Source organism: Aegilops tauschii, chromosome 7, assembly GCF_002575655.3.
Source record: "Aegilops tauschii subsp. strangulata cultivar AL8/78 chromosome 7, Aet v6.0, whole genome shotgun sequence".
Classification (NCBI taxonomy): Eukaryota; Viridiplantae; Streptophyta; class Magnoliopsida; order Poales; family Poaceae; genus Aegilops; species Aegilops tauschii.
The window spans coordinates 99,691,260-99,703,409 of record NC_053041.3 but is presented as its reverse complement, the minus strand read 5'-3'; the positions used below and the strand labels follow the sequence as shown (position 1 = coordinate 99,703,409).

At 44.4% G+C, this 12,150-nt stretch overlaps 2 protein-coding genes across 2 annotated transcripts; one reads left to right on the top strand and one right to left on the bottom strand.

Moving 5' to 3' along the window:
• Positions 1 to 7,034: 7,034 nt before the first annotated feature.
• Positions 7,035 to 10,831, bottom strand: LOC109764540 (uncharacterized). The gene is made up of 14 exons (XM_020323340.4): positions 10,679 to 10,831; positions 10,493 to 10,587; positions 10,276 to 10,398; positions 10,053 to 10,160; positions 9,883 to 9,963; positions 9,660 to 9,778; positions 9,454 to 9,555; positions 9,234 to 9,350; positions 9,108 to 9,161; positions 8,945 to 9,011; positions 8,784 to 8,837; positions 8,570 to 8,644; positions 8,006 to 8,038; positions 7,035 to 7,885 (listed from the first exon to the last, which is right to left on the bottom strand). Exons 2-14 carry the CDS (start codon positions 10,580 to 10,582, stop codon positions 7,781 to 7,783), a joined length of 1,128 nt encoding a protein of 375 aa, XP_020178929.1. The 5' UTR covers positions 10,583 to 10,587; positions 10,679 to 10,831; the 3' UTR covers positions 7,035 to 7,780.
• A 712-nt stretch (positions 10,832 to 11,543) lies between these two features.
• On the top strand, positions 11,544 to 11,948 carry LOC141026884 (uncharacterized). The gene has a single exon (XM_073503759.1). It carries the CDS (start codon positions 11,544 to 11,546, stop codon positions 11,946 to 11,948), a length of 405 nt encoding a protein of 134 aa, XP_073359860.1.
• Positions 11,949 to 12,150: the final 202 nt, after the last annotated feature.

Here is a 12,150-nt window from a genome sequence, read left to right as displayed (position 1 = left end):
TTGGGGTGGCCTCGACAACGCTTCAAGGGTTTGGGGTGGCCTCGAAGACAACGCTCTTTTAACTTGGTAAATTTGGGTGGCCTCGAGAGAGTTTGTCGGGTAGAGGCGCGGCGGGAGGGGGTAGGAGACCGACATCGTTTTTTTCTATGGTTTGGGTGTCCTCGAGAGTTTTGGTCGAGCGAGAGGGCCGGGGGGTGCTCCCGTGGTATAAGTTATCATGGTCAAGAGGGGGTATATATATCGACCGCCCATCATGTCGAAGTTATTTTGGAACGGAGTTCCCGATAAAAATTAAGAAGAGGAAGTAGAAGATAAAAAAAGAGGAGAAGAAGAAAAAAAAGGAGAAGAAGAAGGAATAGAGGAGAAGAAGAAAAAATAGACTCTATTTTTTCTTCTTCTCCTCTATTCCTTCTTCTTCTCCTCTTATTTTTCTTCTTCTTTCTCTTTTTAGTTCATTCCTTCTTCCTTTCTTCCTAGCTAGATATATAAAACTTTTCTAAAAAATGTTATCGGGGAGGGGGTATATCGACCTCCCCTCATGTTGAAATTATCGGGGAGGGGGCATATCGACCCCCACCCCCCTCATCATGCATATATAGCTACCACATACATATATACATTGAAAAAAATTACATATATGCAACAAAAACATTAATACACATATGAACAAAAAAATACATATATGAACAAAAACATGCTGTGAACAAAAAAATTAATGTAGTAAATCTAATAAGAAATTAATCTAATAAAAAACATGCTCTGAACTTACATATAGCCACATACATACAAATATACATTTTATATATATGAACAAAAAATTAATCTAATACAAAATAAAAATAGAGCCAGACCGGCGTGGCGGCTCACAGCGGGGGCGTCTGGCAATGGCGACAGCGGGGGAGGCGAGGGCGCCGGCGCGCGGGGGCAGGCCGCGGGGCAGGGCCGGCGTGGCGATGGCGTGGTCGGGGGCAGGGGCGGCGCGGCGACGGAGTCGAAGGCAGGGCTGGCGCGGCGACGGCGTCAGAGGCAGGGGCGGTGCGGCGACGGCGTCGGAGGCAGGGGCGGCACGGCGACGGCGTCGGAGGCAGGGGCGATGACGGCTGATACGTCTCCGTCGTATCTATATTTTTTATTGTTCCATGCCAATATTATTCAACTTTCATATACTTTTGGCAACTTTTTATACTATTTTTGGGACTAACTTATTGATCCAGTGCCCAGTGCCAGTTCCTGTTTGTTGCATGTTTTATGTTTCGCGGAAACCCCATATCAAACGGAGTCCAAACGGGATAAAAACGGACAGAGAATTATTTTGGAATATTTGTGATTTTTGGGAAGTAAAATCAACGCGAGACGGTGCCCGAGGTGGCCACGAGGGTGGGGCCCACGCCCACTCCAGGCAGGCACGCCCCCCACCCTCGTGGGCCCCTCGTAAGGCGGTTGATGCTCTACTTTGGCCGCAAGAAAGCTAATTTTTGGAAAAAGAACTGGGCGAAGGTTTCAATCCAATCGGAGTTACGGATCTCCATATATACACGAAACGGTGAAAGGGCAGGAGGGAGGAACGCAGAAACAGAGAGAGACAAAGAGACAGATCCAATTTCAGAGGGGCTCTCGCCCCTCCCACGCCATGGAGGCCAAGGACCAGAGGGGAAACCCTTCTCCCATCTAGGGAGGAGGTCAAGGAAGAAGAAGACGAAGGGCCCCCCTCTCCCCTTCTCTTCCGGTGGCGCTGGAACGCCGCCGTGGCCATCATCATCACCGCAATTTTCACCAACAACTTCACCGCCATCATCACCAACTCTTCCCCCCTCTATGCAGCGGTGTAACCTCTCTCTTACCCGCTGTAATCTCTACTTAAACATGGTGCTCAATGCTATATATTATTTCCCAATGATGTATGGCTATCCTATGATGTTTGAGTAGATCCGTTTTGTCCTATGGGTTATTTGATGATCAAGATTGGTTTGAGTTGCATGTTTTATTATTGGTGCTGTCCTATGGTGCTCTCCGTGTCACGCAAGCGTGAGGGATTCCCGCTGTAGGGTTTGCAATATGTTCATGCTTTGCTTATGGTGGGTGGCGTGAGTGACAGAAGCACAGACCCGAGTAAGTAGGTTGTTTGCATATGGGATAAAGAGGACTTGATGCTTTAATGCTATGGTTGGGTTTTACCTTAATGATCTTTAGTAGTTGCGGATGCTTGCTAGAGTTCCAATCACAAGTGCATATGATCCAAGTAGAGAAAGTATGTTAGCTTATGCCTCTCCCTCAAATAAAATTACAATAATGATTACCGGTCTAGTTATCGATTGCCTAGGGACAAATAACTTTCTCGTGACAAAAAGCTCTCTACTAAAACTAATTTAGTTGTGTCTTTATCAAAACAACCCCTACTTTTTATTTACGCGCTCTTTATTATCTTGAAAACCTATCCAACAACACCTACAAAGTACTTCTAGTTTCCTACTTGTTTTAGGTAAAGCGAACGTTAAGCGTGCGTAGAGTTGTATCGGTGGTTGATAGAACTTGAGGGAATATTTGTTCTACCTTTAGCTCCTCGTTGGGTTCGACACTCTTATTTATCGAAAGAGGCTACAATTGATCCCCTATACTTGTGGGTTATCAACAGCGACGGCGACGAGGAGCAGCGCTGGGGCGTCGGGCACGAACTAACTGTGAAGTTGTGAAATTTTCACAAGTCTAGCTTAAATACAAAGAGCATTGGTACCGGTTCGTGGCAGCAACCGGGACGAATGCTACCTTTAGTCCCGGTTGGTGCCACCAACCGTGACCAAAGGTCAGTTTTCGGCAGCCCAAAGGGCGGGAAGCGGCGGCCTTTGGTATCGGTTGGTGGCACCAACCGGGACTAAAGGGTGGGCATTGGTACCGGTTGGCGCCACCAACCGGGACCAAAGGCCCCGTGCCGCTGCGCCCGCGTCGAAAGTTTAGTCCCACCTCGCTAGTTGAGAGGGGCGCGCAGTGATTTATAAGCCCCACTGCCGCACCCCTCTCGAACTCCTCTCCATTGCAGGCTTACGGGCCTAATTGTCACTGCTATGCCCGATGGGCCTACTGGGCCTTCTGCGGGCCTGAATCCTGGCCCATCGTTGGGTTTCTAGTTGTATTCAGGCCGTGGTGGCCCAGTAGGTGGCATATTTTTTTGCCTGTTTTTTGTTTTCTTTTTTGCTTTATTTATTTTGTTTTGTTTCTACTTACAACAAAAAACTTATTTATTTTATTTTATTTTGTTTCTAATTACTTATTTATTTTACTTTATGATAATTTTTTGCTATTAAAGTTTCTAACAAAAAAGTTCTTTATGAAAATTCTTTTTGCTTTTAATGATTTTGAACAGAAAATACTTCGATAATTTTAGTTGCATCAATTTTATATAATTTTAGTTTCAATAATACTAGAGGTTGCTTATAATGTTTTGAAGAGAAAATACTTTGATAATTTTAGTTTCATAAATTTTATTAATGTTATTAAAGTTTATTTTATTTTGTTTCCACTTATATATTTTATTAAAGTTTATATTATTTTGTTTCTAGTTACTTATTTATTTTATTTGTTATTTTTCATGCACCATTTTTCATGCATTTACTGATTATTTTGAGCTATAAGACCCTGAAATTGAAAAGCATTTCAAATGAACTCTGAAAAGGTTGAAAGTTGGCATGGTATCATCATTTGACCCACATAGCATGTGCAAGAAAGTAGAGAGGGTTACGGCAAAAAGTGGATGCACTTCGTGTACAAAACGGACAATCTCTTTCGTAGTATCAGGGTTTCATACAGAAACTCGTCTGTTACAAAGGGATTTCATTTTTTTAACTTATTTGAACTCCAGAGTTTTTCTGTGTTCAAAATTCACCATTCAAAGCCACATCATCAATTTCAACCCTTTCTGACTTCATTTGTTAATTTTTCATGCATTTACTGATTGTTTTGAGCTGTAAGACCCTGAAATTGAAAAGCATTTCAAATGAACTCTGAAAAGGTTGAAAGTTGGTATGGTATCATCATTTGACCCATATAGCATGTGCAAGAAAGTAGAGAGGGTTACGGCAAAAAATGGATGCACTTCGTGTACAAAACGGACAATCTCTTTCGAAGTATCAGGGTTTCATACGAAAACTCGTCTGTTACAAAGGGATTTCATTTTTTTAACTTATTTGAACTCCAGAGTTTTTCTATGTTCAAAATGCACCATTCAAAGCCACATCAACAATTTTCAACCCTTTCTGACTTCATTTGTTATTTTTCATGCATTTACTGATTATTTTGAGCTATAAGACCCTGAAATTGAAAAGCATTTCAAATGAACTCTGAAAAGGGTGAAAGTTGGCATGGTATCATCATTTGACCCACATAGAATGTGCAAGAAAGTAGAGAGGGTTACGGCAAAAAGTGGATGCACTTCGTGTACAAAACGGACAATCTCTTTCGAAGTATCAGGGTTTCATACGGAAACTCGTCTGTTACAAAGGGATTTCATTTTTTTAACTTATTTGAACTCCAGATTTTTTCTGTGTTCAAAATGCACCATTCAAAGCCACATCATCAATTTTCAACCCTTTCTGACTTCATTTGTTATTTTTCATGCATTTACTGGCTATTTTGAGCTATAAGACCCTGAAATTGATAAGTGACCAAATTAATAGAAGTTCATCATCACATTAAAACCAAAGTACATACATAGTTCTCATTGAACAACATATATAGCTCTACAGAGCATATAATTAAACCATACATTGAAATGATGTAAAACATTTCAATGCAACAAGAAATGCAATCATAATCGCAACCAAGGTAACAATTGATCCAACTGCATAATAATACCAAGCCTCGGTATGAATGACATATTTTCTAATCTTTCTAATCTTCAACCGCATTGCATCCATCTTGATCTTGTGATCATCGACGACATCCGCAACATGCAACTCCAATATCATCTTCTCCTCCTCAATTTTTTTTATTTTTTCCTTCAAGTAATTGTTTTCTTCTTCAACTAAATTTAACCTCTCGACAATAGGGTCGGTTGGAATTTCCGGTTCAACCACCTCCTAGATAAATAAAATATATGTCACATTGGTCGGCATAATTGTCATAAACAATAAATGAACCAAATAGTTATAAAAAGATAATATATATATACCACATCCGAATCATAGACAAGAGGAGGGATGATGGGGGTGGATACCAAAACCATCGCACTATATAATAACAAGGAATAATAAAAGTAAGAAAATTAGACAAGTATCTATCTGAAGTAAGAATTTTTTTTCTTTCAGAAAGAAGATAAGAACAAGAGAGGCTCACCACGGTGGTGCGGGCGATCGACGGCGGTGAAGATGGGGACGGGACGTGACGGACTGCTAAAACATGGACAAATCTCGGGGAAAATGGAGCTCGGAGGTCGAGTTTCTAGAGGAGAAAGATTAACTAGTGTGGCTCAGACATTTCATCGAACACCTCATGTGCATAGGAGGTGAACTAGAGCACCCAAATGCCCTCCCCTCACCGGCCAAAAAAAACAGAGCACTGTGGAGTGCTCTGCTGTGGCGATGGGGTATATATAGGCAGCTCCTTTGTCATGGTTCGTGGCTGAAACCGGGACTAAAGCCCAGCCATCTGTCCCGGTTCAAGCCAAGAACCGGGACCAATGGTTGTGGGCCAGGAGCGAGGCACATTGGTCCAGGTTCGGGCCTAGAACCGGGACAAATGGGTCCCCATGAACCAGGACCAATGCCCACGAGACCCCGGCCGCCCCCCTGGGCTAACGAACCAGGACGGCCCCCATGGGTCCCGGTTCGTGACTGAACCGGGACTAATGGGCTTGCCCTGCCCGAACCAAAGCCCTGTTTTCTACTAGTGCATGGATATAAATGAATGGATCCGACTTTCTGTAACACTAGTTCGGCTTACGCTGACTATTTTTCTCATTCAACGAAACCTGGCATGCCATCGTGACATGATACGGGCAAGGGTAATAACATAGCCGGCTGCTAGTTCTATCTTTGTGAAAAATCATCTAGTATATATAGCGAACCTAAATGTCCACTCATATAGTAGTTGCTTGCTCTATGGAAGCGGCGATTCGATGCCCAAGCGCAAATGCTCTCGAAATCGTCATCCCTGCACCCTATAGGATCATCGAATCCATAGCAATAAGCCTTGTTTGAAGAGGTTCGTATACGAAACGCCTGTAAATTCTACTTGAAGCAGGAGAATCAATTAAGCAAGATTCGAAAGCTACAATTTCGCCTCTCCCATCAATAGGTTTAGCTAGAGCATTTATAACACGACCCAAGTTATATACGCTCACGGGCATCTGAGCAATTCTTCCTGTTGCTTTTACAAAACTTCCCTCTCCGTTTTGTGACTTGGGATCCGAAATAATAGCGCTGACATGACTGATAGGAGGCGGGGTAAAAAACGCGGTTCACGATATACGGTAGTGGTTCGTTTCTGGGACCGTATCATAGTAGTGGCACGAAGGACGCGTGCTGCCTGTTTCAGTTGTTGCTTTATTTATAAAGCGGGGTGAAAGCCTGTTTCGAGAGGACGCGCGTGGCCGTCCTAGTGCGTGGACCAGGTCATGACGAAATATCCGAGCCGGGGATAAGATAAGGAGCTCCGAACGTTAGCGAGAATCTGAGCCGTTTTTTGGGACGTCGCTGTCCCACAGGCGAACATTTTAAGAAGTTCTTGAACTTTTTTTATTTTGCTAACAAATTTTGAAAACATGATTTTTTTGTAATTTGTGAACAAATTTTGAAAACAGGAATATGTTTTTAATTAATAAATAAAATTTTAAAATACAAGCATTTTTGAAAATTTTAAAATTCTAAACCTTTTGAATTTTCAAACATAAGCGAACAAATTTCAAAAAAATATATTTTTTGGAATTTCTGAAAATAATTCAAAACTGGAACGTTTAATGAAAAAATAAAAATGCGAACATGTTTAAGTTTCTGAATTGTTGAAAAATAAAATGGAAAATGAAAGAAAATAAAAAAAAACGGAAAAAGAATACGAGAAAACAAAAAAGAAACAGAAAAAAAGCTGTTTAAGAACCTTACATAAGGTTCCCAAAACCGTAAAAAAAACCGGCTTGGAACCTATAGAACATTCCTAAAACTGGAAACAGAAAGCTTTGCGTAAAGCTGCGAAACGGCCCGGCCCAATACCGGAATCAAAAAGGTTTGCATTGCGGCGAGAATTTGCCGGAACGTGTGGCAAATAGGAAATCCGTTTTTGCAGCTTTGGAGCCCGCGTGCTCTTGTTGGGTGTCCTTGTAATCTCTAGACTTTTTTTATGTGGCTGAACTACCTTTGTTTTTGAGTTTGCTTGCACTCTGCTGGTGTGGGCTTTATTAATTTAAATCCATACTTGTTTTGTGTCTTTATTCTAAAATGAAAATCATGATGACAAGTGTTAAGTCAGCACACGGTTGCCAATGTGCGAAGCTCATAATGTACATGTCTTTGTGTTATATATAATCACCAAAAACTGTATGTTAACAAAAATACCACTTATTAGTGTTCAATAATACAAAGTGTTGCAAATAAACGCTTCATGCCAATAAAAAGCAAATGTACAACAATGAATCCAATAATGGAAAATAAAAATAAAATAAAATGGTCTCATCTCAACCCCCTCTCGGTCCGTTGTAGATCATTAACAAAACCAGTGGTGTTTTCTTAGTGTTTAGTCAACTATATTATCTGAATGTGCAGTACTCCTTGTGTAACTAACCAATACGGAAACTACTTTAGGGCTGGGATGATGATCTGGCGGTAGAGTTGGCCAGCTCCTTGTCAGCATTATCCATTCTTGAGTCAAAGGCGTGCATCTCCTCGTATTGCCGGTCTTTCACCTACGCATCAAGCATAACAACAATTAATATTCTCATGAAATATATTGTGTTACCTTAATCAATTAGTACTATGTAATGTCAATATTTGTATAAAAAAATTAAATGTACATATCTGCATACCTTAGCCCTGCTTCCTTGCTTTTCTCCGTTACCCTGCATGCCAATCGAGGGAGTAACACAGAAAAATTAAAAGAGCGCATCTGAGAGCATGCCACGCACGCAAGATATGCTTCATATGTAAAATGTTCATGCTTTAAGTGGTTGTGGTGTAGTAAGTTGCTTAAACAATTTGTGATGTATGACTTTGTGCTTGATAAATATTATATCAGCACCTTTTAATTATCAGTGCTCAGTCAGGAAGACACAGCAGTACAATCCTTCCTACGCAGTGAAAATTCAATATATTTTGCTAAACATCTTTCCAAATGAACATGCTTTAAGCTCCATAATACAGTATCTTTCTTGCGGCCTCTTGATGCTCGTTGTGTTTTTATTCTCTTGATTCTCCATTTTAAGCCAAACAAATTCACCCTTTAAAAAAAAAACTTTCTTGCGGGAAAAAGGGATGCAACTCAATCAAAACGCGTGGATGGGTTCCTGGCCTCGTGGTAAGAGCGCCATGATGTCTCTCGGCCGACTCGAGTTTGAATCTGTGTAGGCAAGCACTTGGTAAAGTTACGTTACCTGATCTCTGAGTGTGGGAACTGCATGATGGACAACATACTGTGTGTCCACGATGCCAAATTGCTCTTCAGGGTCCTGCCAGTTAAAAACAGGAAAAAAAAGTGAGCCATGTCAGGTGTGCACAATTTTTCAAAGCGATTTTCTGGATAACTCAAGCGTTCTTCAGTGAATCTATAAAAATGCTGCATGTATCTCTGGTCAAGTAATTACGTACGTCGACACATCTCCAGAAGTTGAAGTCGAGACCCCATCCATGAACCAGATCATTCTGAAATAAATAAATAAATAATAAGTTCTTCATTTTAGTTTGAGACAAAATTAAAGGTGGTTCAAATAATAATCCAGAATTAACTATGAGCAACGAACAAAATCAACCTGGATCATATGCCACACGCATCTCCAAGCATCCCTTGAGAAGACTGGCGCCATCACCTCCACGAACCTGCCCATGCATGCATGCTTCTTCATCTTAGTAACTTATAAGATTTTCATACACCTGACACAAGGTGAAGAACTTGTGTTGATGATGATCGATTACCCGCTGCACGGCCGCTGGTGCACGTCGGGGCACTTCTCCCCCCCTGCATCCGTCCTGTGTCGTTCAAGCATGCATGCCAGATTAATTAATCATCATATGGAATGCAGAATCAGCGTGCATGCTTACTTGTGCACCTCGCCGGAGTTTCTCTTGACGGAGACGTCGTACGCCTTGTGCCCCTTGGTGGCGTCCAGCCCCGGCTGCGAGATCTCCAGCCCGTGCTTCTTCACGATGTCAATGTACCTGCAACCGCCCGCCCACAGTCTCTCAATGATCAAATTTCAGAGCTAGCTAGATTCAGAAAGCAGCCACACGAATGGACATGGATGATCGGCGATGATCCTACGCTTCGGCGGTGAAGTTGTCGACGCCGAGGTCCTCGTCCCACAGGAACACGTAGTCGTACGGCGCCACGATGCTCGGGTGAAGGAACCTCTTGGCGAACCACCTTCGTCAATCATCATTCAGACATTGCAGGTCAGAAATGTCTGAAGATTGCCGGGACTAATGACTGAAGAACGAAAATGTTGGAGACAGGCACGGTGCTCTCACCATTTGGTCTGCTTCCTGGCGCTGACATGAACGGCCTCCTTGGACCACTGGAACTCGTCGTCCCACTCCGTCGTGTGGCCGTCGTAGTGGAACAGCACCACGTCGAAGTTGTCCGAGAACTGCGTTATGTGCAGTCCAGTGTCATCTGACCGTTATTATGTAAAAGTCAAGTACTAGTATTGATCAAAGTTCAGAAACCACTTCTTGGTTCCTTCTTAATTACCTTTTGAACAGTTGCATTGACATTGGCCCTTTCCTTGTACCCTACCGCCATTGTCAGGAGGTACTTTCGAACCGGCGTGTCCTGCGCATCGCACACCGCAACAAGTTATTCAGAGTAAGCTTAGCTAGAATTGAGACACGAATTCAGGGTTCAGAGAAGGCGAGAAAGACCTTCGTAGGGGATCCCCATAGCCGGCGCAGGTGAAGATCGGACTCCGAGACCACGATGCCCGGCGGTAACCTCCCTGCGCCTTCAGGCTTCCTTGCAACATTCACAATCTGCAGAAATGCAGATTTGTTTAGATCATCTGCAAACATGTACTGTTAATTCTTCACAAAGTTCAAACTGGATTGTTTCTGAAAGTTCAGAACAGCAAGTATGCATGTAATGTACCCCTGAAGTGGCATTTGAGGTGCTACTGCTGTTTCTGAGTAATGGTGCCCACAGTCTCCCCAGGAAGCTGTCACTGGAGCTGGAGTTGGTGCTGCCACTCCAAGGCAGTACGCCGCACTGAAGCTGCATACATACATGACCAATCTTACTATCATGATGCCAAGTTAATTTGAAGCAAATATACCAAGATAAAAACATTTGCTGTTTCTTATCATACATTGGGCGTCATCGATGCCGGGAAAGAAAAGCCGAGGACGAACCCCAACAACACCATGGCTAACGCCGACAGAACCGGGACTAATCTCATCCTCACTGCATATATTACAGTCACCTCGGAAATTTTAAGAATGAACACGAATTTATATATGTAACAAGATTCTGGTTCTACAAGGCAGACACTTACAAGATCGATATCGATCGATGACGGCCTCTGCTTCGGGCGCGGGCAGGAAGGGCAGGAAGAACAGAGAAATTTCTTCTGGTGCGATTTATGCCATGATATTATTACGATCTACTGCCCGAGGACGACGACGACTCTGTAGCCAGCGCGTGTCTTTGATCCGAAGGAACATGGTGGAGTAGGGAGGAGGAAAAGATCGGTAGTCTGCCTTAGACGCGCATCCAGAGCATATGCGCAGTTGACTTCCCTCAAAAAGCAGTCCTGGTTGGATCATATGGAAGCAAAATGGAAGCTAATCTGGAGAAGATGAGCTCATATACGGCATGGTGTGGAGCCTGCCTGGTTTAGGAGCCGGTGATAGACCAATGACTCTGTAATTTACACATCGGCGACGATGATCGTGCCTCTGATTTGGGTAATGTGAGCAGCAGGCGGCGCCTGTTCCTTGGAGTGCCCGCATGATAGACATGGTGTGACGTATAAATACGTTTGTGGTTTCGGCAGCGTTAACGTGATGGTTACTTTTTTATTAGAGCATCTCCAACAGCCGCGTCAAAAGATGCGCACGCGGTAAATTGACTTTTTAGCGCGCGCGGGACGTTTTCGCGCGCTCCAGCGGTGGCGGGAAACTAGCGCGCGGGAAAAGATTGCGCGCGCTACATTTGGCGCTCCACGTTCAGCGCGCCTATAAATTGCAGCGCCCTCTAGCGCTCTCTTCATCTCTCAATCGCCCTCTGCCGCCCTCTGCCGCCGACACGCCACCACCGCGCCACCATGCCGCCTCGCCGGCGTGGAGGTACGGGCTACCGCGGCGTCCGCGTGCGTCCGTCCGGCACCTACTCCGCCGAGATTCGGTCGGGCCGGCGGCATGCGGCTCCGTCTCGGAACCTTCGACACCGCCCAGGAGGGCGCCCGCGCGTACAACGCTGCGGCGTGGCGCTTCCTGCGGTCCCGTCAGGACATGAACTTCGCCGACGTGGCGACGCGGGAGCGGGCACAGGAGTTGGCGCCTTTCTCGCGGCTTCTCACCGACGAGGATCGTCGCAAGCACCGGAGGCGGGAGCATCGTCTCAGGCTGGCCGAGATGGACGAGCAAGCCATGGCGCTGTGGAGCCATCGCTTCCCGGAAGACACCAACGAGGAACAATTCTTCGCCCAGAGGAGGGCGAAGAGGGCGAAGAGGAGGGAGGAGCGAGCCGACTATCGCGAGGAGAAGCGAACGCGGAAGGCGGCCGCTAAATACAACGAAGCGCTAGGAGATGCGTCCTCCTAGAACTCCGGCGACGAGCGGTTCCTTGACGCCTACGCTCCGACGTCGGAGGAGGATATCACCGAGACAGAGTTTGAGTCGGACAAGTAGTAGTAGTAAGAGAACTATCTACGAAACCAAATATGTATCGAATCGTAGTAGGAAAAAACTGATGAAATATAGCGCGCCTGCTGGAGCGGCGTGGGCGCGCTTTAATTTGCGGCGG